The sequence below is a fragment of the Megalops cyprinoides genome, chromosome 18 (assembly GCF_013368585.1).
Source record: "Megalops cyprinoides isolate fMegCyp1 chromosome 18, fMegCyp1.pri, whole genome shotgun sequence".
Classification (NCBI taxonomy): Eukaryota; Metazoa; Chordata; class Actinopteri; order Elopiformes; family Megalopidae; genus Megalops; species Megalops cyprinoides.
The window spans coordinates 13,019,655-13,047,456 of NC_050600.1; the positions used below are offsets into that span (position 1 = coordinate 13,019,655).

At 43.0% G+C, this 27,802-nt stretch overlaps 3 protein-coding genes across 3 annotated transcripts; 2 read left to right on the forward strand and 1 right to left on the reverse strand.

The window, feature by feature from the left end:
* Positions 1-326: 326 nt before the first annotated feature.
* On the forward strand, positions 327-11,050 carry LOC118793240. The gene is made up of 9 exons (XM_036551314.1): positions 327-656; positions 3,232-3,338; positions 3,660-3,744; positions 3,854-4,049; positions 5,099-5,167; positions 6,633-7,582; positions 7,864-8,681; positions 8,813-9,019; positions 9,778-11,050. Exons 1-9 carry the CDS (start codon positions 565-567, stop codon positions 10,035-10,037), a joined length of 2,784 nt encoding a protein of 927 aa, XP_036407207.1. The 5' UTR covers positions 327-564; the 3' UTR covers positions 10,038-11,050.
* A 972-nt stretch (positions 11,051-12,022) lies between these two features.
* On the reverse strand, positions 12,023-17,863 carry LOC118793608 (butyrophilin subfamily 1 member A1-like). Its single transcript, XM_036551835.1, has 9 exons — positions 17,809-17,863; positions 16,971-17,303; positions 16,304-16,609; positions 15,829-15,942; positions 15,695-15,727; positions 15,503-15,526; positions 15,142-15,165; positions 13,857-14,038; positions 12,023-12,091 (listed from the first exon to the last, which is right to left on the reverse strand). The coding sequence occupies exons 1-9, from the start codon at positions 17,861-17,863 to the stop codon at positions 12,023-12,025; spliced, it is 1,140 nt and encodes a 379-aa protein (XP_036407728.1).
* A 4,783-nt stretch (positions 17,864-22,646) lies between these two features.
* On the forward strand, positions 22,647-27,711 carry LOC118793609 (calcium-binding protein 2-like). The gene is made up of 7 exons (XM_036551836.1): positions 22,647-22,696; positions 23,212-23,425; positions 25,606-25,636; positions 26,232-26,375; positions 26,513-26,622; positions 26,878-27,025; positions 27,683-27,711. The coding sequence occupies exons 1-7, from the start codon at positions 22,647-22,649 to the stop codon at positions 27,709-27,711; spliced, it is 726 nt and encodes a 241-aa protein (XP_036407729.1).
* The last annotated feature ends 91 nt before the right edge of the window (positions 27,712-27,802 follow it).

A 27,802-nucleotide genomic window follows, 5' to 3' on the forward strand; every position in this document is an offset into this window, starting at 1 on the left:
CAGTATGGGTGATGTGGCGGAAGTGTAAATACATGTAGATACAGTAGAGGCAGAGTAAACAAAGCATCGCTAGAGCTAAACGGTTGCATGAGCACAAATAAAATGAAGAAACATATTTTTTATATCAAATGACAGTGAAAAGCGTTTGTATAGCTTTAGATTTAAAATCTAAAATTTATGTAATTAAGATTTTTGTGATGTCAGTCCTCCCTTGGTAGACTCTGCCTTTGCCAACGTCTGTCTACCTTTAAGACGATACCACTCCACATATACAGAGGGGGACGCAATTTGTCCACATTTTTCTTTAAGAACAAGGAAACCTCATAGTTACCAAAGAACATGGCTGACTAATATTGCCAATCACGGTATATTTATTATGGCATTTACTGACGCCATGGGGCCGTCTGAAGTTGACATGTAATCGTTGTTAAACCGTCCTCGTCGCCTCTCCGCTCTACGTCGTGTCGTGGGAAAGGAAGCGGTCGTACCAAACTCGACGCGACCGAGCGGAGTGTCGGGTTAACGTTTTAGAGGAAACCCTCGGTGTAAGGACAATTTTTTTCAATGGCGGAGAATGTACGCTCGCTGTTCGACTACCGGGAGCCTCCGACCCTGGACAGCGACGGAGAAGGGAGCAAGCCTCCGCCACCCCGGGGGTGAGAGCAAGCGTGTGCTGGGAGGAAGCAGGGAGGACTGTGCGTGTGTGTGTGTGTGTGTTTATGTTGGGCAGTATGGTCGTGTTTATAGCTGGTTAGCTAGCTAGCTACCTAGCTAGCTGACTGGCTAGTACAGTTTCAGACCATCTCTATGTGTCACAGATAGAGAAGGGGGAGGCAACTTATCTGTGGCTAACATAACGGGATCCATTGTATGGTGGGTTTCTAGCAAATCTAACGTTGACCAGCCAGCAAGAAAGTGCGTAAGTTAGCTAGAGTAGCTATCTTACATGATTGTGGAGCTATCAGCACATAATAAGCTAAGTAGACAATGTAGATAAAAGTGTATTAGCTCACTGTGTACATCGTTAGCTAGATAACATTGTACATCCTGTGCGTTTTCATACAGCCACTATGTGCGAAGACGAGATGAGCAATCAGTGAGTGTTGGGGGTGGGGGTGCCTGAGACCAAAACAGCACAGCGGTAGCTAGCTAACTTAGAGAAAAAAGAAGAGTGTGTACGTGAGAGAGAGAGAGACAGTGTGTGTGTGAGAGTGTGTGTGCGCGTGCGTGCGCTCGCTCGAGTGTGTGTGCTTGCGTGTGTGTGCGCGTACACGCGAGACAGGGGGAGGGGAAGCAGTGTGTGTTATGAGAGTGTGTGACAGGAAGAGACAGTGAGAGAGAGAGTGTGTGTGTGTGTGTGTGTGTTTGAAAGGGAGCGATGGAGAGTGTGTCAGGGAGAAAGCGAAATGTGTGTGTAGGTATGAGGCATGTTAGTGGGGCTGAGCTGCAGGAAGGAAGTTTGTAAGAAAGAATGTTTTATTCTTAAGAGCAATGTCATATTTGTGTGTGTGTGTGTGTGTGTGTGTGTACGTGCGCACGTGTGTGGTTGTTGATGTATGTGACAGAGTATTTGATTATGAGGGACTGTGATTGTGTGTGATTTTAGAATGGATTGTGTGTGTGTGTGTGTGTGTGTGTGTGTGTGTGTGTGTGTGTGTGCGTGCGTGCGTGCGTGCGTGCGTGCATGCATGCGTGTGGAGGTGGGGGGTGTTGATGTGTGTTGTAGAGAAACGTGAGACTTTTGAAAAAGCATCTTAAGAGTTTAGAGTTTGTAAGTTCCTTATTTGTACATAAAATGAGTAGGGGCATCAAATCAATCTCACTACAGTGATAACCAGGTGTCTGCAAAAGTTAGTGATGTTGACAGAGTCAAATTCTGGAGACACCTCAGTCTAACATACTGGTGTTACGAGTCCTACATTCACATACCCTCAGTTAGGTCATGGCATCAGTGGGGGTCTGGCAGAGTCTAGCAGAGTGGTGGGGATTCCTGGCTGCCCTGGATGTCGTCTGACACAATTTAAACCCATTTCAGTGAATCATAACTGCAGATGTGATGTTGCTGATTGGTGCACACTAAAGTGTCTGATGTTCTTGAACATCGTTTTTGCCCTCAGCATCCCGATGGGCTCTTCCCTTCTTCAAATGCGCATGAAAGTCATACTTGTCTTAGTGTGGCATTGTAAGGATATGACCTGAAGGAGTGATATTTGCTTTTAATTTGTGCTTTGTGAATATGCTGGAGACAAAATCATGTTGTCATAATGTGTAGACTATGTGTATACTGTGTGTGGGTACGTGTGTGTGTGTGTGTGTGTGAGGCAACACAAACATGACTGTGAATACACGTGTGTGTGTGCGTGTGTGCTGTTGTAGCGAACAGTACCCTGTTACTTAGCAATTTAAATCCGTACTGATGTTTTGTATATGTTATTCTGTTGTTTCAAACCTGCTGTAGTATAATGTCTATTCCTTTGCTTTAAACTGAAACAGGAATGCATCACAGTTGCTGTTCATATTGCCTTGTGCTGTATGCTTTCCCTCAGTGTGAAAACAGCTGTAGTAGTTACATAAATGTTTTTATTTGGTAAGTGTTGATGGAACAAGAAGACTCCATTCAGACTGCTACAGATTCCAGAAGCTGTGGGAATCAGGAAGCTGATGAACATGGATATTAATCACCATTGTTGGCAGATAATGTCTACTGTGATCAGGAAAAAAAATCAAAAAGAATATATGTTATTTGGCATTTCTATTTAACTTCTATTATATAAGCCAGTACAGAAACTAAAAAAGACCTTCAAGAAATATGCCTATACAACCAGTAAAATAGCTATGCGTGGTTCATGGTGGAATGTAGGTAAGACAAAGAAACAACAGGTGGATACGTGTTGAAGACTTCTCTAGCTTGAGTTCTGGTCTCTGTAAAACTTAACCTACCATGAGATTCCTCTTCTACAAAACAATTGCCGGCAGATCTTATTCATGCAGATAATTGCATATGAAGGCAAGGTATCAGACCGTAAATCGTTCTTGATAATAACAGGATGGAAATATAATTTATACATCATGTTAATTTGTGTTTTTGTCACTGTTGAGCATCTCTGAAAAACTCAACATCAAGATTCAACTTAGGGCAGGGTGGCTGGAATGTTTGAACTTGAGTGTTCACGTGAGTGCTTTGAACTATCATTGATCAAATGAGACAATGTCTGATTATGTGTGTTGCAGACGGGGCTGCGGGCGGAAGAGGAAAGGGACACCAGTGAAGGTGTGTGACAGAGTGTTTGTCACTGAAGACGAGGAGGAGAGTCTGTCCGAACACAGCTACTGTCCCGGTAGTAACACACTCCTCCATTCTCACCATCTCTCTCCCTTTGTGGCACACCTTCAGTGAGGGTCTTCTGTATAGGGGCATTGACATTACATTACATTACATGCATTTAGTAGACACTCTTATCCAGAGCGACTTCTAGCACAGTAGAACATAAGTGTATCCATTCAATTTAATGAGCAACAGTGGCAGACCAGGCTAACAACATTCCCAGATGAGGGAGTGTGAGCATAACGCTAGTTAACTTGTGCAATCTGACAGAAGCCACTAGAACACAGAATCAAAAATGCATCACAGTACTACACATTAACTGTGCTTTCTGCAGGTGATGGCCAGTATCAGGAGGGAGATGATGACAGACTGCCCCCACATGACAGTCCCTACTACCTCAGCGACCCCACACAGCTGTGGTGAGAAAGGAGGGGGAGAGAGGAAGTGAAGTGATCCGGGAAAGAGCATGTTACGCTGTGATTTCAGTGTGTGTGAAGGTACCATGCCGATCGTGCGTGTCTCCTGTAGTGTCCCAGAGCTGGGTGAGGAAGGGGATGCCGGGGCTAGGGCGGCCATGCTGTACGCTGCCCCGGCCAACTGCCGCATCAGAGAGGTGCATTGTGGGAGCCAGGTGCGGCTTGTCGTCATTGCGATCAGAGACATCGCCAAAGGGGAGGAGATCACTGTGGACTACAGTCTGACAGAGTGGGGAGACAATACAATGGTGAGTGTTGACTACAATGAAATCGGTAATCACAGTGATATCAATGCAGTACTGTATCCATCTTTCTCAAGAGCTCATAAATGTTTACAGGTACAGTTCACATGTAACCTAATAGACAATGATTCCACAAGCCTGATGGTGAACAACAGTCACAAAAGTTTCTTTCCACATTCATTACTTTTGCTAATTCCTGGTTAATTTTGTTCCTTACGGCAGTTTTGTTAATTTTTTTGTTAATGTTTGTTAAAAATGTTTGTTAATGTTTGTTAACAAAACTAAGGCATGGAAAATGTTAGTTAACAAATTTAATTAGGGTAATTCCTGCCTAATATTGCAGAGGACAGCTCGCAGGGTTGTTGCTTCACAGTGAACACAAAAGGGATTATTATATTATCATGACTTGGATATGTATAACATAACGTTTAAGGGAATAGTCAATGTAATAACACCTCACCAAGTAGTTCAGACATTAAGAGTGAAATTCTGTCATTTGCTTTTTTCGTTGGCATTTCTTTTACTGGGAATAAAAAATTTAATGGTTACTGTTGTAAACCATCTTTGTTCATTTAAGGTCCTGCCAAAACCATACTTGTAAATTAAATAACATCACTCCAGATTACTTAAACGTGCATTTCAAAGTCGAGGCCAAACCATGGAATGGGAAGATTGAATAGCCCTTCATTTGTGTGTGTTATGAATTCCTTATGTCAGCATTTATGATCGCTGTAGCTCTGAGGTTCTTGGCTGCCTGAGCTCTGTAGGTCCCGGGAGTGGGCTGGCCTTTCAGCAGTTGAATTTCAGCAAACTCATCTGTACGGCAGTACTCTGCAGTTTGCCCAGATACCAGTAAGGAGAGCAGGGAGGGTACAGGCGAGGCAATGAGTCACACAACCTTAGATTACACTGTACTGGCTCTGCATATATTGTTTTCTAGTTCAGATTAACGTGTACCAGTCTGACAGCTGGCACTGACTGTTAGAGATTATAGTAACCTGTTGATTGTTATTGGTTATTGTGTATGTATAATTTATGGCCTATGTGCTCTTCAGGGTTTCCATAGCTCAGTGTCTCCAGGAGGGTTGGAGTGCAGCTCTGACCCCGAGAACATCATCAAGAAGGTACCTGTGCTGTCCTATTTATTTGTGATCATTTTTTATGTACAAATTGGCAGGGAGTAGTACATAGTCTTGTTAAAAACACAACAAATTAAAAGAGAAAGGGAAATAGATTAATCTACTCTTGTCTACACATACAGTTGTCTGTGCTTGTGTAGAGAAATAATTGGCAGTAATATCTCATACACCTTCTAACATTGTAGACCATGAGGAAATAGCTTGGCACTTAGCTCCATGCAGTTTCTAATTATGGACAGCAGGTGCTGTGTCCAGGTACAATTTAGTGGGAGACTGGGTGCAAACCAAACCTGTAGAGTAGTCTTTTTTGCAACAGACAGCCAACAACAGTCTGTGGTTAGTGACAAGAGCACAGTTGGAGAGGATGTTTCGGGGAGGATGATCATTGCTAATGATCTCTGAAATTATAGTTGCTATGTTTTTTCCAAAAACATACAAAAAGCAATAGCGCGCACAGTTCTAGAACACATGTAAGGTAGTACATTCACCTTCGTTACATAACAAAAGGGATCGGTTGCAAATGTCATGCAGAAGCATTCCCACAGAATAATGTTAGCTCTGTGCACTAATATAAAGTGGTTAAGATGGTGTTCTGGGTTTCTGAGCTATAGTTCAGGGTTGTTTTATCAAAAGACCTGATCTAGGCCTTATGATGACAATACTGGGTTATCTGGAAGTAGAGTTTAACTTTTAATAAAGTCAGTAAATCCTGAATGGAGTTCAGTCTTTTGGGATGTACAATATATCAAAGCTCCACCTGTTACCACGCGGTTGCTAAATATTAGCTTATAGAGTATTATGAAGTGCAGTAGGAGACATAAAAACAGAGTTTGTCTGAAAATATGCTTGGTATCTAGCTGAAAAATAAGTGTAGTGTTCAACATGTGGCTTATGCGCAAGGCCTCTGGAACATTGATGTCTTCCATGAGTCCAGCGGTTCAGAGGCTGACTTATCTAAAACTGGGTTCAACACAGTGTGAAATCCGTACCAATAACGCTTAAGCAACCCATAAATTCACTCAATTTATTAGATTCTGCTACATTCTGGTGAAAATAGGGGTCAGATGAGGAGCATAGATTGAGGCTGAATTTAATTTTATTAGTGACACCGTTGGCAAAAATGAAATGACTATCATTATCAGTTCCTGTATGGAGAACAGTCATGTCTTACATGTCATGTCATGTAACAGTCATGTTTAACCCCCAGAATTCCTGGCTACAGGTTATCTTATAACATTTCAAAATGTAAATATAAAAATGTAAGTATAGATTTATGTGTAATGTGTGTTACATAAATTATATATAAATTATGAATTATATATTGTATTTATTTTTTTAATGTATTTTTGTAGCAGACTGTCTCTGTTTAACCAGTATACTCTCTTCAGTTTGAGAGTAAAACTGCTTTGCGTGATGCCTTTGTTTTTGTCTCATTGTCTCTGCCCCACAGGAGGATGAATCTGGCCCCGCCCCCCTCTCCCTCTCTGTCTCGGACTACCTCACTCCTTCCTGGTCCCTCTCTCCGTCCTCCTCTCCGCTCTCCCACTCGGAACCTAGTGACACTGACCACGAGGAGGAGGAGGAGGAAGAGGAGATGGAGGAGCTCAGAGGCCGAATGCTGCGCAGGCGTAAAAAGCGGAAGGCCCCGTACGCGCCCACGGCCAAGAGGAAGCTCGCTGCCCGCACCCCAAGCCGGCCCCTCTCCTTCTCGCGCTCCCCCCACTCCTCTCCCTCCCCCTGTGCCAACTTCACACTGCCCTCGGCAGCCCCCACCACCACCACCACCACCAACATCAACAACAACATCAATATCAACATCGGCCGGGGGCGGAGCGCGGGCAGCCGACGGCAGCAGTGCCTTCACTGCGGGAGGCACTTCCGCTCGCTGGCGCGGCACCTGGAGAAGCACCACGCCCAGCAGCCCGAGGTGAGGGCCGCCATGGAGCGCGCCCAGTCCTACCCGCCCGCTCAAATCCCAGCCCTGCACTCCACTCACGCCCACTCGCACCCCACCCTCCAGTCAGCTTCCCCTGCCTGCTCCGCGGCCCCTCCCACTCTCTTCTCCAGAGAGAGGGACGCGCAGACCGGCCACAGCAGCACCGGCGCCGTCTCCTTCTCTCTGTCCCTCTCCCCCGCGCCCAGCACCCGCCCTGCCACGCCCAAAAAAAGCCCCACGCTCTCGACCCCGCCGAGGAAGAGCCCCTCCCTGTCAACGCCTCAGAAGAAAGGACGCAGGATGAAGAAGGAGAAAGAGGAGGAGCCCGAGAAGCAAGAGACGCCAGAAAAGGAAGAGGTGTCCCCTCCTAGCTTCCTCAACGGAGCGAAGGATGGAGAGCTTGATCTGAGTGGAGAGAAGGATGAGGAGAGTGGAGGAGAGGAGAAGAAAGGAGAGCTGTCGAGGTATGAGGTGGACAGATTCGTAGTAATCATTTAATTGAGTCAGTACAGCATTAAAAAGCTCTTCCATATACAAAGAATATGTAGAGTTTAGAAATGCAGTAGCTTAAACATTGGCATGGAACTGTTTTAGAGTGAAAGAATAATGTCAGTTTTTCAGACTCAGTTTTTTTTTTTTTGTGAATTTATGATTGAAGGCTGTTTTGCTGTGTAATTTTTTGTGCTTGTTATCTGTTGCTTCGATGCTCTGAGCTCTCATGCAAACCGTTCCCCTTCTCTCCCAGCTCTGGCAGGCCCCACATGCAGCCCCTGCTGTCCTCGCTGTCCTCTCTGGTGGCGTACCTGCGGAAGCAGCAGCACTCCTCCTTCCTGTCTCTGTCCCGCTCCCCGCAGGCCGCCGAGGCCTGGCGGCTGCTGTGCCACTCCAGCCTGGCGCTGCTGATCCTGTACAACCGGCGGCGGGACTGCGAGGTGTCCAAGCTCACCATCCAGGAGTACCACAACCGGGTGGCCCCCCAGTGCCCGGCTCCTGCAGGCTCCGGCTCCCCCCCCGCCCTCACGCCCCTGGAGGCGTCGCTGTCGCCCTTCGAGCGGCAGGTCCTGCCCCACCTGCCCCGGGTGGGGGTGGTGGGGAAGCGGGGGCGGGTACAGCCCCTCATCCTGCCTCCCCACAGCGAGCCCTGCCTGCAGCTGCTGCTGCAGACGCGCCCCAGCGTGGGAATCGATCCCCAGAACCCCTACGTGTTCGCCCGGCCGTACCACTCCCCCGCCACGCCCCTGCGAGGGGCGGACCTCCTGCGCAACCTAGCGCGGGCCAGCGGCACCAAGAACCCGCAGGCCCTGACCCACACCCGGGTCCGGCGGCAGGTGGCCATCCTCACGCAGCTGCTGCTGCTCGGAGAGGGGGAGGGGCAGGGGGGCAGTGCCGCCCAGCGTCTGGAGGACTTCCTGCAGAAGGAGTACCACGTGACCCAGAGCTGCGCCAGGATTGGGCAGGACCCCGGGCTGATGGGACGAGTGGGCCGGGTGGTGCTGTGCGGAGAGCGAGACGGAGTTCTGTTCCGAGGCATGAGCCTCAACCACATCTGTCTGGAGCTTGACGGTGAGAGACGGTCTGGGGGTTTTAATGGAGGCGGACTGCAAATAAAGCCGCACAAGTGTAATACAGGCAGGGAAAGGAAAGCATCTGATGCCAGTATTGCTTGGAATTTGAAAGGCTTTTTTCTCTTGCAGTGATGTCCGGGAACTCTGCGGACTCCTTCTCGGACGATTCTGAGGGCGGGCAGGAGAAGTGCAAGGAGAAAGGAGGGACGGTGAAGAAGGGAGCGGAGAGAGGCCGTCCCCCTCGGCGGAAGAAAGTGAGCACCCCCCCAGCGTCCTCCGTCAGCCCCTCCTCTGCCTCCAATGCCCACAAGAGGAGAAACGCCCAGCCTAAACCAGGTATGTAGTGGCCTTCAGGCCTTGCTCTGTTTTTCTCTGGCTAGCTTGAAGTGCTCCCTATCACAAAGGCCTAACAACTCTGTTTGCACATGCAGTACCAGTCAAAGGTTTGGACAGACCTGTTTTGTTTCTTTATTTTTACTATTTCCACATTTTAGAATAATAGTAAAGACATCAAAACTATGAAACAACACGAATGGAAGTAAGCAGTGACCAAAAAGTTGTTAAACAAATCAAAATCATCTTATATTTTAGATTAAGTAGTCAAAAAATATTTTTTGAAATGAAGGATTTAAGCAGAAGTCTTTAGATCAAAATGTCTTGGAGAATGCATGTTTCCCACTGTCTTAATTAGGTCTATCCATACTTGTGGATACTTTTGGACTGGCACTGTAAGTTACATTCTTTATTTAAAGTGCGACTGGCACTGTAAGTTACATTGTTTATTTAAAGTGAGACGCCGCATAGTATGATTGTGCAGTGAAAGTGAAGTGTGTGTTGTGTTTATAGAAGCCCCGCCCAGAGGCGTCATGCTGCGTACATTACATTACATCACTGGCATTTAGCAGATGCTCTTATCCAGAGCGACTTACATAGGTGACAGTTCTTACATGTTACCCGTTTATAGAGCTGGATATTTACTGAGGCAATTCTGGGTTAAATACCTTGCCCAAGGGTACAACAGCAGTGTCCTGCTCCTTGCCACTGTGCTACACTGCTGCCATGAATCTACAATGAGGAGCGTTTCATCTCCGCAGGGAAACGCGGCGTGCTGAAGCGGCCCTGGTCGGAGGCGGAGCGCGCGGCCGTGGAGTTCCACCTGAGCAGGAACATCGCCGAGCTGCGCGTGCCGGCGAAGGCGGACTGCGAGCGCTGCCTGCAGCTCTGCCCCCTGCTGGTCACCAACCGCAGGGACTGGAGGGCCATCAAGTTCTACTGTCACAACCGCATCCAGCTACTGAAGAAGAAGGAGAGGAGGGAGAGCGGAGCTCCTCGGGCGGAGTCATCTGTCTGCTGAGGACACGGACAAAGCGACGCGCACCAGGGAGTGAGAGGCGAGACAGGTCCCACTGCTGGCTCCACAGGAGTAATACTGACCTTAACCGAAGTCAGAGCAAAGAGACAGAGTTAAGATGCAGAGATGAGATGGACAGGTAAATTCCCTGCATGGGTGAAAGCAGTACTGTGGAAGTACTGAGCGCAGGCCAGAGAGAGGTGCTATGAAAGACGGACAAGCAGGGAAAGAAGAAAAGAGAGTTTCTGAGTGAAAACAGCAAAGAGAGGGATGGAGGGGTAAATTCCACAATGCTGTCACTGTTCCAGGGGACTGAGCTACCTGTGTCTTTTTGAGTTGTGTTCATTACAGTAATCTTTCCTTTTCCGCGGTTTGCTTCAGCCGTATAAAGTGCATTTCAGTGTACAGATCCATGGAGGTAGTTCAGTTAACTGGTGCACTCTTTACAATAAAACGACCAATATTGGAATGGAACAAGCGCACATATGAAAATATACTTGAATTTACCATTTTCTTTTGTTGATTACTTTACAAACTCAGTGTTCTTAGTAGTCTTATTATCTATAAAAGAGTACTGTTTTGTAATAGTTATCAATATCTTTCCCCAGTATACTATTCTTATTTCTAACTTATTACTGAAATCTGTTGTGGCATTGTGTTCATGTCCGATGTTTTCTAGTTGAAGACTGTCTTACAAGGGATCTGTTGCACTCGGGGAGCAAAAACATTCCTCATGCCCCCATACAGAGGCTTATAAACCCCCAGTATTTTAATCTTTAATACAGTTCAAGTAAAACACGGGAGGAGACATAAAGATACATTACAGTGTGTCAGCATAAAGTCAGGCAAACAGTACTGTAAAGACTAGAGTTCCTGTAATAGCCTGGTTATGGGGCAACAGCGGTGCATGCATTCAAACCATAAAGAGAGGAAAATACACAAATTAAAATGTGTTTAGGTTGACGTGATAAATGAAGCTATTGCTGTTATGAAACATGGAGGAAGTGTAGTGTTATGTGGGGATTCTTACAGCTTGTGATTGTGAGTGAGAAGGGATGTATATGTTTACTTCAAGAGAAAGTTTGTTACTGTATCCTATAACGTGATTTATTATCGATCACTTGTAGATTAAAATATTTTTTAAACATTTTGTTAATTCTTACAGTGTGTTCCAAGCTGCAGGATTGTACTGTGTTGAGAGGGAGAATCAAACATATCCACTAGGTGGCACCACCTCAGGTGCAGTTATAAAGCAGAAGTGGAGTATATTTATTGTTTTCAGAAAACAAACACAGTTCAAGAATTACATTCTAGTTTACATTACAGTTTACATTCCAAACTATAAGACGCTGTAGTGCCTCTGCATGATGCAATACATAATACATCAGAGATCAAAATACATCAAAATGCAAAACAAAAACATTTACATTACATCACTCTTAAGAAAAGCAGAACAGGTAAGAATAAGATACAGTATACATTTTTTATTAGATTAGACATACTGTGAAGAATAGCAGTATAACACCAGTGCTCATATTACTGCCTGGTACAGAGCTCTAGACCAGCGTTTCTCAAACCTCTCCTGGCAGCCCACTGTCCTGCATATCTTCTATCTATCCTTGCTGCTTGATTAAATCAGGTGTGCTCAGCTAATCAAAAGTGCCACTGATGAGTTCAGTCAGGTAGGTAGAGCAAGGATAGACAGAAGATATGCAGGACAGTGGGCTGCCAGGAGTAGGATTGAGAAATGCTGCTCTAGACAATTCAGATCAGTTACATGAACATTTATTATCAATGAGAAAGTTTCCTGTAAGGTAAGAGATTCACAAAATACAAATGTTCTAAGCTTTCTGTACAATGAAATTGTTTAGTGATGGTCTCCCTCTCCTCGTTCCCAAAAAGAATTTCAGGAAAGTAAGAAATTTGCTATTGCAACAGTCAGGTGTATAGGTGTTAGAGTACCGACAAACAGCTACTGCTGCTGACAGTCATGCCAGCAGCACGGTATGTCTGATGCCATGGACCCGCACTGTAGGAACCATCAATACGGCAAACTCCTGAAACACACAGATTGAATGAGGACATTGTACAGAGGCCTCTAGCTCAGAGAATGCACTCCCTTGGCTGGCAAACCACTAGGGCTGCTCGATTATGGCAAAAATCATAATCACAATTATTTTGGTCAATGTTGAAATCATGATTATTTAACACGATTACTCGTTGACTTTGGAAACATCATGCAAAAAAAAAAAAAAAAACTTTTTTTAGGATTTTCTTGAATTTTAATTATTAAACTGAAAAACAAATAAAAAAAATACATGTAAAAAAAAGATAAAATAAATTAAATGTGTATATATATATATATATATATATATAGACACACACACATATATATGTAGACAGTCTTACGTGCTGAGCTGGTGCTGTGAATTAATATGGTGGTGCAGGAATGAATTTTAATGTGAAGGATATGTGAACGTTTTGGACACTGCCTCTAGAGGACGGACATGGCACTTAGTAGGAAGGTGGGAGCTTCATTAGATTAGTCACTTGAGTAGTTAAGTGTGTCCAGTGAATGAAGTTACGTATTGAATCAATTTTTGGGATCTTTGATGTGTGTGTTTAATTGCTCCTAACAGTATCCTGGGATGTCTGATCTTTAACATCAAACAAGCCTCTGTTCCAACGTGATAGTCACTAGATGCTTATGTGAAGCTTTTATAAGGAGAAAAGAAGAAAACAAAGTGTAAAATGAGAGTTCTGGAGAGGAAGCTGTTGCCGAGGGTAACTGTTAACTGTAAGATGTGGGCTTGTTGTTCTCACTGTATTAGAGTTGATGAGCTAATGTATGCAGTCCCCTTTAGTTCCACTGAGGACACAATATACTGGGCACCCTTACAAGTACAACAACAATAGGTAATGAATAGATATGGATACCGTACAAATCAGCACATGCAAATCACTGCGAATAGAGTTAGGACCTTGTTCAGTGCATTGAGGATATGCACTACTCTAACCCTATGAGGTACTTTCACGACCTGGCCTTGTCCATCCTTGCAGTGGTATTTTAGGCATTTGTCACTATTTAATTTATACTAGTTCCAAAAGAGTTCAAGTTTGTTGAAATTTTAATTGGTGAATGTGTTTTTGACACAGGAACATTTTTAACAATGCAGAATACAGGTGTCCTACTGGTTAAATTAAACAGAGGATAATAGAAAGAGAGGAGGTGGATAGCATTAGCACCCACTCCCCTCTGACTCAGGGCTTTTACCTGCCCCCTCAGTTTTTGGACCTATGACCAGTACTGTGCAGGAGGACGTAGGTGTCAGTTGGAAGTTGAAAGGTTGAAAGGTGTTTGCTTAGTGAATAGGTTGAGTTGCAGGTATTTCTAGTGCTGTGTCACACTTGTGAGCTGGCTTTGCTCTCAGTGCAGGGTGCTTCATTTCTGGGTTTTGGGCTTGTAATATCAGGAATTGTGAGAGGTGCTTTATCAAACTTTCCTGGGTCAAACAAAGGATAGACCTTCCCCGTGAATGTAGGGAACAGAGTGAAGAGATGTTTTTTCTGCTCCACATTATAAAACGAGACCATTTGTTGGTCGTAATCTAAAAACACTCCCAATGTCTGAGGCCTTTGATCCAAAGGAAGAGAGATGGCTGGTGCAGTATTCACATAGAATCCTTTATCTCTGTCCGAGGAGAAGACCCAGAAGCCATGTTCAGGACTGAGTGGAATGTCACTCTTCCTGTTGGCTGACTCACAAGCCAAACCTACAGACCAGGACTCTTTTAGCCCTACCGTAGCGTCCCCTAACCCTACCTCCCAATAAGCAGTCCCAGATGTGAAGCCCTCGCTCCCCAGGACACAACAGTGGTGTGTGAACCTTTCAATAGGGCCATTCACTAATTCCTTTGCTGGCTCTAATCCATCCCTCACTCTCTTTCCATCTGGACTTAACCGCAGATGTGTATGGGCTGTATCGTGATCCAGTGTGATGTCCACTACGAAAGGAAAAAAAAACATTCTTTTTAAATACCAAAGATCTGAAGATATTTGATTTACAATACTGTTTTCTGCTTGTTACCTTACTATGTTTTGCTGGTTTTATGCATAATTGCATAAAACCCACTGATTTCCTGAAATCACCTAAATTTGAATGGGAGATAAATCTAAAGACAAAATTCATCAGATGGCATCAATAGCCATAGAAATAGAGTGAGTTTTGTGCTAGGGGTATATGCTTCCTGTACATACATGCCATTCGACTTAGTCAGACCTTGCTATGCTTTCAGCAGAATTTCCACTTCAAATATGATTTTTTTTTAATACAACACACCCTATACAGAGCATCATATCTGGTTGACAGCAAATTTGCAGCATTTCACTAATATAAGACAAGTGGCTGCAACTGTATCAGCAACTTGCTAGCAATTATGTGGCGTTGGTCAGTGGTGTGAATCAAGCTAAATATTCCAATGCTTGCATTTTAACGGACAGCTCACAGGTAGACAATGAAAAATAAGCTTACCTCCAGCTTTTCTTAATTCGTTAATATCTGCACACAAACAACCAACAAATTAAAACCATATTTAATTTGAATTTTCATTCATATGGGAAGCAAAGTAATAAAAAAATCAGTATTCATTCTCATCTTTTGGAATAAGCTGCAGTACATCTGAAAATGAAAGCAGGATTAATCTATTAATAAAGTTAAATGATTACACTTTTAACATGGGCACTATTAATAAAATGTAATCAGTAGCATTGGTCAGTGGAGTGAATGGGGTTAAGTATTTCAGTGATGCTATTTTATCAGTACTTTGATGATCTGTTTAGAATAGAATTGAGTTATAATAAAAAAAACAACCTAAATGGTGACATTTTCAAACATAAACAATGTAAAATAATTGCCTTCAGGTTTTCTTAATTTGTCAATATCTGCATGAAAACAACTAACAATTCAAAAACACATTCATTTTCACAAACCAACAAGGAAACCACATCACTGTTTGCCAGTGGAGGATTTCAGGTGTAGAGATATTTATATTAATCACACACTGTATGGCTGTCAAGTTAAAAAATAAAGATCAGAATTCATTCTTACCTGCTGGAATATGACATTGTACCTCTGAAAATTAAACACAGGATGTAGTTCAATGTGTTTTGTTTAAAACGCCCCCACCCCATTTATAAAATATAATCAGTGGCATTATTCAGTGGTGTGAATGGGGATGCATGTTGGTGTAAGAATCATTTTGAACAAATGATTTGATTAGGATTTTGTTATAAATTAAAAACAACCTAAAGGATGAAATTTTCAAACATAAACAATGAATAAGGAAAATTCCCTTCACATTTTCTCTATTTTGGCCATATCTGGTCAATTATCCACAAAAATAAATACTGTATATTATTCTAGGTACTGTGAGCATAGCAATCAAAAAAGAATTATAAATCATTCTTACCTTTTGGTAGAAGTGGTTGTTGCTCTGAAAATGAAACATAGGATGTTGTTTATTGATTTTATTTTTAACATGGGCTCCATTAAGAAAATGTAATTGGTCCAAAATGAATGAGTGAGACTGGGCTGGCAACCAAAGGTAGATGTTTGTTCAGCTGTGAACACCAAAACACTTAGACGAGAGAGGAGCTCTTACCTGACTTTGGGAGGACTGTGAACTGTTCGCGACCTGAAAAACAGAAACACAAATGAATTCACTCTACACCGGAACAAGTGTACAAGTCAATAAGTTCCCAGCACTGCGCTGAGTAAGTCATTACAACATCTTACCTCTCCTTCTCTTTTTGATGAACAGCCGAGTGATGATGACACCAATGACAGTTAACAGTAGGATGAGAATTGTAATGAAGGCTGCCTTCCAAGATCCTGATTGATTATCTGAGACTGAGAGAGAGAAAGAGAAAGAGAGTACAATACACCAGATAGGCAGTCCTTCCTCTATGTTTCACACCTGCAAATAAAACATAACTGTACATTTCACCTTTTCATCACAGCACTATATCACTCCTTTGGATCCTTTCTCCTTCCATATCAGCAGTATTATAAAACAATGCAGAATATAGTGCAAGACCTTTACTTTCATATCATAACCTTAAAAAGAAGCAATGCCAACCTGCTAATGTTTTGTTTCATACATATTCCAAATCGATTAAAACTCGCACAGACATATCAGTATTAGGGCAGTGTGGTACTGTTTAGTGTTTGTGGTAATAGTTAAGCAGGCTTAGCCTCCCTGTCTGCTTACCTGGTATTGGCAGGGATGAAGTAGTCAGTAGAGCCACCCTGCACTCTCTCTCCTCTCCCTTAGGCAGTGACACTGTGCAGGACAGCCACTCAGAAGCAGAGGCAGAGGTGAGGATCCAGCTGAAGACAGAGACCAGGCCCTGACCATCATGACTGTAGAGCACGTCATTGGAGGTGAGGCCAGAGCCACCCTGGCTATCTAGCCAGACGAGGTTAGGCTGAGGGTGCCAGCCAGAGGACACACAACTAACATTCGCTATGCCACCATCAACCAGGTGCACTGTTAACACTGGGGGGGTGCCCATCACTAAGAAAGAGAAGCAGAGGAAAGTAGGGAGATTCTTAGCAACAAACAACTACAACACACATCAACACACTGCAGCATAGCAGCAGTGCAGCATAGTGGTAAGGAACAGGATTTGTAACTGAAAGGCTGCTGGATCGATTCCCCACTGGGGCACTGCTGCTGTACTCTTGGGTAATGTAGTTAAACCACAATTGCCTCAGTAAATATCCAGCTGTATAAACGGATTACATGTACAAGTTGTAACCTATGTCAGTTGCTCTGGATCAGTGTCCAACAAACAGTAGAGGATTCATTAAAACTAAAAGAGGACAGACACTTCAAATAGTGGATTGCGCTAGTAATTCAAAACCGAGGCACTCACCGGTCACAACGAGATGGACACTCCCCTGCTCACGCTGACGGTCACTGCTGACATAGCACACAAATTCACTTGCGTCTGCCATTGTCACATTCTCCAGTCTCAGAGACACATCGCCCCCTTTCAGGCCCCCTGCCTCAGGGCCCAGGGACCCCAGAGACACCCGGCCCTTGTACTGGGGGTCCTGCAAGGCCTCCTGTATCTGCTGCTCCCTGTAGAGCAGGACCGGACTTTGGAAGCGCTGTGGTTGGTACCAGCGCACCTCCAAGGGCTCCGCACTGACGGGAGGGGTTAGCCAGCATGGCAGGGTGACTGCACTTCCCAACGGCACCCAGACTGGACCAGGGGGAACCGACACTGAAAAGCTGTCTGAGAGATAACAAACAATGACTGCTACCAAAATGTAGATGTCAGACGCAATGCCATATTTTCATGTTGTAAATATTCAATTCAGACATTTGGTTTTTCAACATATTTCTTTTGGAATGCCTCAATTCTGATGTATACTTTTCATTTTTAAAGTAATTGTTATGGTTAAGACATTTCCAGACAATTTCCAGTTGTGTGGCTAACACAAAATATACTATGTGTATTGGATAAAAGAAAAGCACATTCTCATGTGCAAAAAAGCATATGAATTCGGTCATAGATCTCACAGCGTGCTGTGATATATCTATGTCTATCTAATCTCTATCTAATGTCTAATGTAATTTCCTGAACTGCAAACAGTACTCTGAAACACTTTGTTTTACACTGACTGAGTGAGAGAGAATGGGTTTAAATGGACTTAAATAAAAAATTTTAAACTTAAACCTGAAACCTTGAGACAGAACAAACCTACCAGTAGCGACACTGATCAGAGGAATGCAGGCAGTGAGTAGCACACACAGCCACATTCTTAGGAATCAAGGGAAGATGCAGAAGCAACCGATGGACTCTATAAACAATAATTTAATTTCATCAGAAATTACAGTGAATGAGCATACAAAGTCTTTCAAAAAGATTAATCTGTTATGTACACTTTTTTCACACTATTTTTGGCAGATCAAATTAATAATAATAATAATAATAATAATATTATTAATAACAACAACAGTAATAATAATGATAATAATAATGTCACCTGGGATAGAAGTTGACAAACCTTTGTTGGGAACAGTATTAGAGGGTGACAAAAAATTCCCAAGTGGTGGATCAACTTCTCACTTACAGTGAGGAAGCACAAGACTGGAGGTCCTTGAAGAAACAATGGTTAGAGGATTATTGTAAGGTCACAGAAAGAAACTGTAGGAAATACTACTGTTTCTAATTAAGTTGAAATAACGTCTGCATGTTTTAAATCATCGATCGCGACACTGTTGTTCTGCAGCTGTGATGCAGGAAGAATTTTGATACTTTCCATACGGAAATGTCTAACAGAGAATGTGAATTTTTCGAACATAGAAAGACAACTTGACACATCTTGTGTGATGGTCCAAACCGTTGAACACCTAGTGTCGCTGTTTTTCCAGAAATATTATCCCAGGGAACTAACGCTGTCGGAAATGAACGGCCAGTAGCCAGTAACCTCGGCAAGCCAAACAATACATTTCCATGATATCTAGGGTACATCCGCTTCAGTTACGAATTATTGTACTTGATTCTAAGTCACTCCTGAATTTCTGTTGATAATGTATATATGTTCCCTTTATTTATGCACATCTCTGACATCTCGAATTATCCCTCTGCTGCGCCATTCCGCTTTTCATCAGCAAACGGTACAATACTGATGAAAACGTCTACAAATTACCATAAAATAGTTATGAGGTTATTCCGACATTTTCCGTTTATACCATAGCTTTAAACCTGACTTCAACGCCATCTGTTGAAAGGTTTCACGTGCGTGAATGTTTTAATCACGTAAAACTGCAATAACTGCATCGTGGGCAAGAGACGAAAAATAATAGCAACAATCACACATTTATGGATAACCCTGAAATCCAGATTAAATAAATACAGTAGTTTAAATAGTCTCCTGAAAATAAGAAATATCATCTGGTTTTATACATACCTCTTTCTTGCTCTCTCACTCGTACTTTCACTTTCTTTTTGGTGGTCTGCACATGGTATCTGATGTCATTGTGTAACAGATTTAATTGGGGAAAAGCATCACTTTCACCCTCCATTTCGGTATGAATGATTAGAGCAATCAATGCATCAATCGAGGGCTTTTCATTTATTTACAACAAATACAGGTGATAAATTGTATTTCTTTTCATCACCGGTGTTTCACCCCTCAGATTTCCCCCTTTACACCATGTTTTCCATTCTGTATTAGCCTACAAGGCTCATTTGGAAAGAATAGCAAGATCGGGCGGTGTCCCGTTAACATTACCATCGATATCATGGTAGCATAATAACATATTAGCGCACCGAATATTCTTATCGACCATCCCTGATCGAACATTATATACATATGGATATTCATTATGAAAAGGAGTCACAAAGAATTAAGTACACTACGCGGAACGACAACACGCCAGCATGCTGGGTAAAATGCTGTTCACCGAAATGTGCTTGCAATCCCTTTCAACTCTCTCATGTCCCCTCTCTCGCTGATCATTCATGTCTGGACTGTGCTCAGGGATTGTCCCACATATTCGCTGTTGCTCGCTATTCCATCAGCTGCTGTCTCCTATCACTCCCGTCTTATCTGAAATTCCATGCTTTATGTGTCGTTTCCTTTGCATCATATCATTTGATTATATTCCATGGTCAATGGTTTATAACTGAATTCATTAAATTAAATTTAATTAATTAAGTATATAAGTGTTTGAGCATATGTCTGCATATATATATATATATATATATCCAATACTGTGTGTGTGTGTGTGTGTGTGTGTGTGTGTACAGTGTTAAGTATTGCCAAGGATTTGGAGCAGGAGAATAATGGTATGAATGTTGAAAACAGTGGCATCTTATGTCCACTAACTAACACTTTTGAATATAGGTGTTGCAAGCAAATGGGGTCTTCTAGAATTTTCTTTTGGACAGATGGTGGTTCAAAGATCAAAAGTATTCATTTAGGCTCTCCCTTTTTTTCTTTAAAGAAAACCCTGACATGTATGTAGCACACGGCGCTTAGAGTGATAATGCGATCTTCACAGGCACGCCGTGGCACTGGATTAACCTGCAGTTGCAGTCTCGACGCTTTGCAGGCCAAAGCTAAGTACCGTAACATTCCAGAAATCTCAGCTCAGCTCACTCTATGCTTATCTGAGCTGTCGTCATACGGTTGTAGTCAAACTGTGGTCTGAGCCAATAATGTGTGTCATGCTGGCACACATGGGCATGTATACAAACAGAAGGTGGATGCTTTGTGCTCCCACTTGTGGTGTAGGGTTTGCATCACGAGGACTGTAATGACCATATTACAGCAGACCCTTTACGCTGAGTGTCCTTGCTCTCTGGACATTCATGCTCGAAGTCTGACACAGCTTGTACTGTTACATGTATATAGTGCAATCAAGAGGTGTAAAATAGCATTCCAGAGCACTGATGCTATAATGATGCTCTCAAGTATTGAATGCATACAGCTTTCAAAGGGAGAAACCATGATCTGTGATTAAAATCAGTTGTACAGCTAAGTGCTACAATGAGGCTGCAACAGTCTATGCTCTCCTTCATTTCCCCTTGGAGAGAAAACCCCTTTTTTCTGTGATAATTTCAATGCTGAGCACACATGAATAACAGAATAGAGCAAAAGGTCACTTGTCTGTTTAATCAAACATCTGACTAGGAAAGAACCTGTAATTCTGTCTCTCTCCCTGCCTCCCTCTCACCCGGAGAGTAAGCTTTTGTTCAAAACAACATATGGTGTCCGCAGATATCCTCTGTCTTCAGAGATGTTGCTTACTTTTCTAAATACTTCATGACTGCTTTATTTTTCCTCCTAAAATTCCATGGTCAGGTCAGAGGTTTATTGACACAACATCATCATAATTAATAATAGCAATAACAATATTTATAACCATAATGTATACTTTCAGAGCATTTGTTTGCAGTGGGAGATGCTATTTTTATTGTGCAATTCTATAGCAGTCCTTATTACTGTATTATTGATATGGTCTCATTCTGCCACTGTCCAGAAGTGGTTTGTGTTACTGTATATCATAGTTAATGGCAAGTTCAGTTATACCAGAATGCAATGCAATGTCAAGTTGCTATAATGTTCACTTGGGTAAAGGAACTTATTTTGTCTCTTTTTTTCTCCCTACTCTGTGTATTTTCTGTGTGTTCTTTCTCTTTCTCACTCTCTCTCTACTTCAATCTGCTGTTGACGTGATCAGCGTAATATCGTAAGTGTTTCCATGACAACCACCTGCTGTTGTCATTGCTTCATCACTCTCTTCCTCTCAGGCCCCCTGTCTGCTACCCCCACACATACACACACAAGAACACACACTCTACCTAACACTGTTTGCCATTACATAGTCAAAGGAGATCACACAAAGACAGAAAAGAGGAGAATGGCTACTCAGGTACACACAATGCTACTCTACAAAATTGTAATTAAAATTTCTTCAGTACAGTATAGATCAATTTCTGTAAAGGTGTGCCCAGTGCAGTAGAGATGGATTGGGTAAATTTGTGCTGAATGTAAAAAATGCATTTGAGCAAGGTATGCTCATATGCATTTGTAGACTCAGTTGGAACCAAACAAAAATCAAATACAGTTCCTCCACCCACTAGCCTTTACTGTTTAGTGCAGCTCACATTTGTGAGAAAAAAAAATTTCATGTGATAAGCGCAACTGCAAGATACTATATGTAAATGAAATAAATGCCACAGACCCACTACTACCATATTGTACATTATGAGAAAGGAAGCCACTCTTCTGCACCAAATGGATAGATTAATCAGCTTCTGGGACTTTGGAAGCTGCTGAAGTACCTTTTAACAGGAGGCACATAGTAAAAGGACAATTGACCCATACTGCATCCAACCCCCCCGCCCATTCTCTCTCCAAGTCACACACAGTCACACGTTTCATTTTCTAATCTGGACACATTTAGCCAGGTAATCACTTCTTAAAGTCTTACACAGGAAGGGAGGGCAGGAGAGAAGACACAGCAACACGCGCTGATCGTTCGCATCTCTCCGGTCTGAAGGAGAACTCTTCTGCAGACAAAGTGACTCCTTAGTTCCCCCTCACTCTGCTTCTCTCTCTTTGCCTTTTAAAGGTAAGAAAATACTCTTTATCAGTGTTCTTGCATGCCTGTCTCAATTCAACTCTCCCACCACTCTCTATGACATGTACTCTGTGGCAGTGTGTATGAGATGGTACTCGTACATCCATCGGTCAAACGTATGACCTTTTGTTTTTTGATGAAACACATTACAAGTAAAATTGATATTCTGGTGGGGCAGTAAAAAGGAATAATTGTGTGTACACCTTAGAAACATCTAAAAGCAAAGGAGTAAGAAGTACAGATAGTTTACTGTGGGAAGCAGTGCTTTGGTGACGGGATTGACGCACAGATTAGGTGTTGATGTGCGTATCCAGACTGTCTGTCTGTGTCACGTCATGTGTATTACTCTACACAGTGGCACACCCCAAATAACAAGCAAACCCTACACACTTTTGCAGTCTCTCTGATGCAGCTGTATGACTGTCTCACTTAATTGCTTTTGATCAGCATGTCAGAGAAGAGGAAAGGCGGGGAAGAAAGAGCATCTTCAAGCGACAGGTGAGCGGGAAGTGTCATCACATCGCAGCACAAAATCACTTTCCTGAACCTTCTCCACCGTTGTCCCCAGATGGTGGAATGAACTTCCACGCTTCATCCGTTCTGGCGAGTCCCTCACCATCTTTAAGAAAAGACACAGCTCTTCTGTGCTCACCCAAACACCGGAAACACTACCACCTAAAGCAATTTCTTATATCGTAAACTTTATTTTCCATGCTCAATGGTTTCATGCACTTTTATCTCTACCAGCTAGTGTGTACTTTGGCTGGCCAACTACAGAAACGTGGTCATTATGTGCTTCTAATATTGTTGCCTCCTTATGTGGCTTTTTGCTTGTGATGTACTCTGCCTCACTTGTAAATTGCTTTGGATAAAAGTGTCTGCCAAATCAATAAATGTAAATCTTCATCTACGCTCATCATTCCCTTCGTCATGACTACTTTGAAGCGGATGCCAATTATGGTAAAAACTCTTATCTCTCTCTTTTTTCTTTTTTTTTTTTTTTTTGCACACAGTGCCTCCGCGCGAGTTCCCCCTCCAGCAGATGCAGCACCTCTGAAACCGGCCCTGAGACGGGGCTCCCCCGAAGCTGCCTCCCCGGACTCCGGAGCCGCCACTCCCCGGCAGGGAAAGGAGTCCTCTCAGTCCACTGGCCGCAAAGGCAAGAAGAGTGCTGAGAATGCCATGACAAAGAGGTACACGCCCCTCCTCAACAACCTCTTTGGACAGGTGAGCCACTTCCTGAACACAGTGCCTTAGCCTCCTTCACATTCTCCACCTACACCCTCAAATTCTGTAATGTATGTAGGTAATGTAATGTAACATTCTCCACACACGTCTGCACACACACACACCTTAACACTCTGCGCACACACACCTTCATGCCTTCACACACACACCTGCGCCCCCCACACACACAAACACACACACACGCACACCCTCACACTATACTGTCTCTCTCCTGATGCTTTTGTGAATCTCCGCTCACACTCCGGCACTCATTCTCAAGAAGTGACTTTTTTTACATAAACAAACACTCTTCTTGCTGATTATAATCATTTTAAATGTTTGCATGTTGCATGTTTTTGATAGGAATATTTGTGTCAACTAGTTCTGTGCGTACTTCCAAATTACATGGTGACTGATGCAGTAATAACTTGTGATCCATTGCAGTTTTATGGTCAAATGCAACTTTCTGGAGGACTATATATGAAAAGTATACATACATACAAAAAACAGCCACACCAACAAGCGAATACAATCAGATAATTTGAAAATGAAGAGTTAGCGTACAATGCACATCTATATTTTCAAAATATAGTACAGTGGACCACATGCAGGCAATTTGCTACTCTATTGCATGAATCACTGCATCCATTTCAAAATGTCCAACAGAAACCATTCTGTAGAGCATTCAGGTCTGAATAATTTAAATTCAGGTTAGAGATCATATGGAAAAGTAAAGGGACGCAAAGGAAAAGTCTTGTTTAAGCTGTCTTGACTGCTGTTTGCATTACGACCCTGGGATCAAGCACTTTCCTGTCAAATCAACAAATGTGAAAATGGGGCTGCCGTCTGACCTGGAGGCACCTCTGCTTTTGCACCAGTAAGCTGGCTGCTGGAACCCCTTGTGCTATGACAGCCCCTTGTGATCTCCATATGTAACACATACAAGCAGGATTTTGACTTTCGTGGATGACAGCACCCTAATCATTGTGGAGCGAGGTCGCAGTGACCGGGCTCTGTCTACAAAACGCCAAGCCCGCGATGTTACAGAGATGGACAGAAGCCAGTTCCAGAAGCTTCTGTGAGCTTTGTTGAGTAGCAGCACAACTGCATAACGTGTAAACAAATCTAGCTGTGCTGAATTGAATCCAACTAGATAAGAAGGTTAGTTTCATGTTTCCTGTCTCTGCACATTGCAATGTTTTGATGTATACGGTCTTAAAACATAGATCAAGGTTACTCTCCCTCCAACGGCTACACACACATACTACTCCCGCCCCCCTTGCCTCTTAAATCCGGGCAGGGCAAAGGTATTAATAGCTCATTAGCGCAGTTTAGCGTCACCATCGATTAGTCTTAAGCTCAAGGAGAAGGAGGCTGAGAGACAAACAGAAAGCGAAAGTGGGGTCTGAGTTTTCCGTTGTGTGTTCATGTGTGTGCATTTCTTTCATAAAACAAGTTCAGATGCTAAATAATCAATGTAAGAGTGAAAACAGAATTCAGTGTGCTTGTATATGACTATGTGTCAGTGTGTTAGCATGGGCTACACGTCGTGTGTACACTGTGCATGTCCTGTGTTTCTATTGCTGATAAATATAGGGCAGTGGACAGCATTACAGAAGGGGTTATTGAGGCAAGCACCTCTGTTGCTTTGATGGTTTGGTAATGGGTTATTGACTTTGCTTAATTAATGTTGGTCACCCTGAATAAGGTTATTTGCTGAGCAATAATTATTCATAATGATAAATAATCTGAAGTGTGACTGTAAATACAGGTGTGTAGTATCTCAGTTTGGGTAGTTCAGTGTGCCTCGATTTTCATAGTTTGTAGTGTCTTAATTTTTGTAGTTTGTGGATCCTGGGTTTACATTTACGATGGATAGATTAAAATTTAAGGTATAATCCAATTAGGAATGCTTCTCTGTCTGTCCTCAATTCCTTATTTCCTGTTCTAGTCACAGTCTGAGATCAGCAGCTGCACAACCACACACTACTAAGTACACCCCATCACACTTCTGTACACCTCATTCATGTGAAATACCGTCATGCCTGCTTTAACAATGATCTTGTAAAGATCATGCTTAATAAAGTAGATGGGAATTGTTATAATGGGGTTGTTTTAGATAATTTCTAAAATCAGATGTTCATCTCTTGAATTTCCTTTTTTCTCCTCTTTCTGTTCAGGAGAGAGAATTGTCAATAGTGGAGCTGGATGGTGAGTGATTTCTAATAAGGATCAGTTGATGTTAATACAATATTCCCTTTCTTTATGTTCACAAGCAAATATTGACATAATTATTGCAGAAGAAAAAATTTCAGGAAAATGAAGCCCAAACTTGCTACCAGTCTCCTATTTATCAGTCAGGTGGCTGGAGAGGAGGAGAGTGCAAAACAAATTCCATTCATAAAAAAAGGCACTGAAAATAGTAAAAAAGGCTCATTTTAAATACAGTACATCAGTTCTTTGAAAATATCAGCTAATGAGTTGAGTAGGCTTATGTACGTCAGTGCTAATGCAGACAGGAAAGCAGCTGTTATGTTGTGCTGTGAGGCAGGAACACACATTACATTTCCTCCAGGCTGTTTAGGGCTTGGTCCATGTAGTTTTGTGTACTCTTTGTATACTTTTGCATACTTTTTTAATTAATACCACTCTCATCAACCAATTAACTTAAATTTAAAAAGGTTTACATGAGCCTTCTCTCATGCATTGTTTTGGTCAAAGTAATTGCATTTTATACAATTACTTGATTTTCGCTCATCTCAGGATATTGAAATAAACATTTGTGACTCCTGACTCCATTTTTCAGAGCTGAATGAGGCCTTCAAGGAGTTTGACTATGACCAGGATGGCTACCTGAACTACAAGGACGTGGCTGAATGCATGAGGACCATGGGCTACATGCCAACGGAGATGGAACTGATCGAAATCATTCAGCAGATAAAGATGAAGTGTAAGTGTGTGCATGTGGGTCTGTGGGTATATGTGTGTAAGTGTATGTGTGTGACAGGGTACAACAGACATGTTCCACTGGAGTGCGTCATTACAGGTCGCTGAGTCATTGATCATTTATTCGCATTTGTACTGCAGTCGGGGGCCTGATTGACTTTGATGACTTCTGCGACCTAATGGGACCCAGGATGACGGAGGAGACAGCCCACATGGTTGGAGTGAGAGAGCTGCAGTGTGCCTTCAAACAGGTGAGGTCGCACCATGATTAGACACTGTTAAAACTGCTAAAATTAATGTTCCATTAAAGCCAGGATTTTTGACCCCAGCTCTGAAATGCACACAACACAATGTGCATATGGTGTGGTTATTGCTCAAACCGTGCCATTTACCCAGGACAATACTGCTGTTTTAACTTTCATCACATGAAATACAGAACAACTGCATACAACTGCTACATCTTCCTTCTCCTTACTCTTTGTCCTTACCCCATTTCCCTGATACAGTTTGACTGTGATGGGGATGGACAGATCACCATGGAGGAGCTGAAGGAGGCGATGAAGACTCTCCTGGGAGAGAAGCTGAAGAAGGGAGAGCTGGAGGAGATCCTCAAAGAACTTGACCTCAATGGAGATGGAAACGTGGACTTTGATGGTGAGAACTCAGTCAACAGCACTTAGACATATGGACTCATGCAATCAGCCCCAATGAACAACATATAGATAGACAGATCCATCCACACACATACTGAAACTGTCCATGTCATTTCCTGACGATGACTGGGATCCCGCAGTAGCAGAACAAATTGGCTTAGTTCTGCTGGTGATAGGGATGGGTACATCTAGGGTTTCCTCATCTCACTCTCTCAGGCACCTGACAATTTGTCAGGTCCCTGCGAGTTGCTTTTCAGCGGTCAGCGGAACAGCGCCTGTTTTCCAAATACGCCACTTTCCACTAGTGTGAAAAATAGCCATTGGCTGTGTGCGTTGTATTGGATTGCATTCATCTTGCTCAAGCACTCTGGTGTGAATGCAAAGGGTGTTGCAGTGAGACAAGCATAATATATTTTTTCCAAATTCCAAATAGAGCTGTGCAAGGGTGAAAAAGACAGACACAGTCTCCCCCATGGCCTCAGCTTCTGGTCAGAGCCCCTACAATTATCTGGAGGTCCAAGAAGTTCCCAGTGAAATTTAATGGGAAATCAAATAGATGGCCTATTGCACACTGACACTAAAGACACCGGATGGTAATGAAAGAACAAACTGGGAGTTAACATTCTCCTTGGTCCTTGTTTTCTTTTCCTGTCTCCAGAGTTTGTCATGATGCTGTCATCTCGGTAGCTGCTGTCACACAAATGGGCTGATGGAGGTCACAGCTGAACAGGGACCAAGTCACCTAATCCTGTGATGCTTTTGAGTATGCACGGGTACC

Coding starts and splice junctions, on each gene's coding strand:
- LOC118793240 (XM_036551314.1), top strand. CDS start 565: ATGGCGGAGAATGTACGCTCGCTGTTCGACTACCGGGAGCCTCCGACC. Junction 657..3,231: donor AAGCCTCCGCCACCCCGGGG/GTGAGAGCAAGC, acceptor TGTGTGTTGCAG/ACGGGGCTGCGGGCGGAAGA. Junction 4,050..5,098: donor AGTGGGGAGACAATACAATG/GTGAGTGTTGAC, acceptor TGTGCTCTTCAG/GGTTTCCATAGCTCAGTGTC.
- LOC118793608 (XM_036551835.1), bottom strand. CDS start 17,863: ATGTGGCTGTGTGTGCTACTCACTGCCTGCATTCCTCTGATCAGTGTC. Junction 15,527..15,694: donor CACAGTCCTCCCAAAGTCAG/GTAAGAGCTCCT, acceptor TTTCATTTTCAG/AGCAACAACCACTTCTACCA. Junction 12,092..13,856: donor CTGGGACTGCTTATTGGGAG/GTAGGGTTAGGG, acceptor TGTGTGTTTCAG/GAGTTTGCCGTATTGATGGT.
- LOC118793609 (XM_036551836.1), top strand. CDS start 22,647: ATGTCAGAGAAGAGGAAAGGCGGGGAAGAAAGAGCATCTTCAAGCGAC. Junction 22,697..23,211: donor AGAGCATCTTCAAGCGACAG/GTGAGCGGGAAG, acceptor TTTTGCACACAG/TGCCTCCGCGCGAGTTCCCC. Junction 26,623..26,877: donor TGCAGTGTGCCTTCAAACAG/GTGAGGTCGCAC, acceptor TCCCTGATACAG/TTTGACTGTGATGGGGATGG.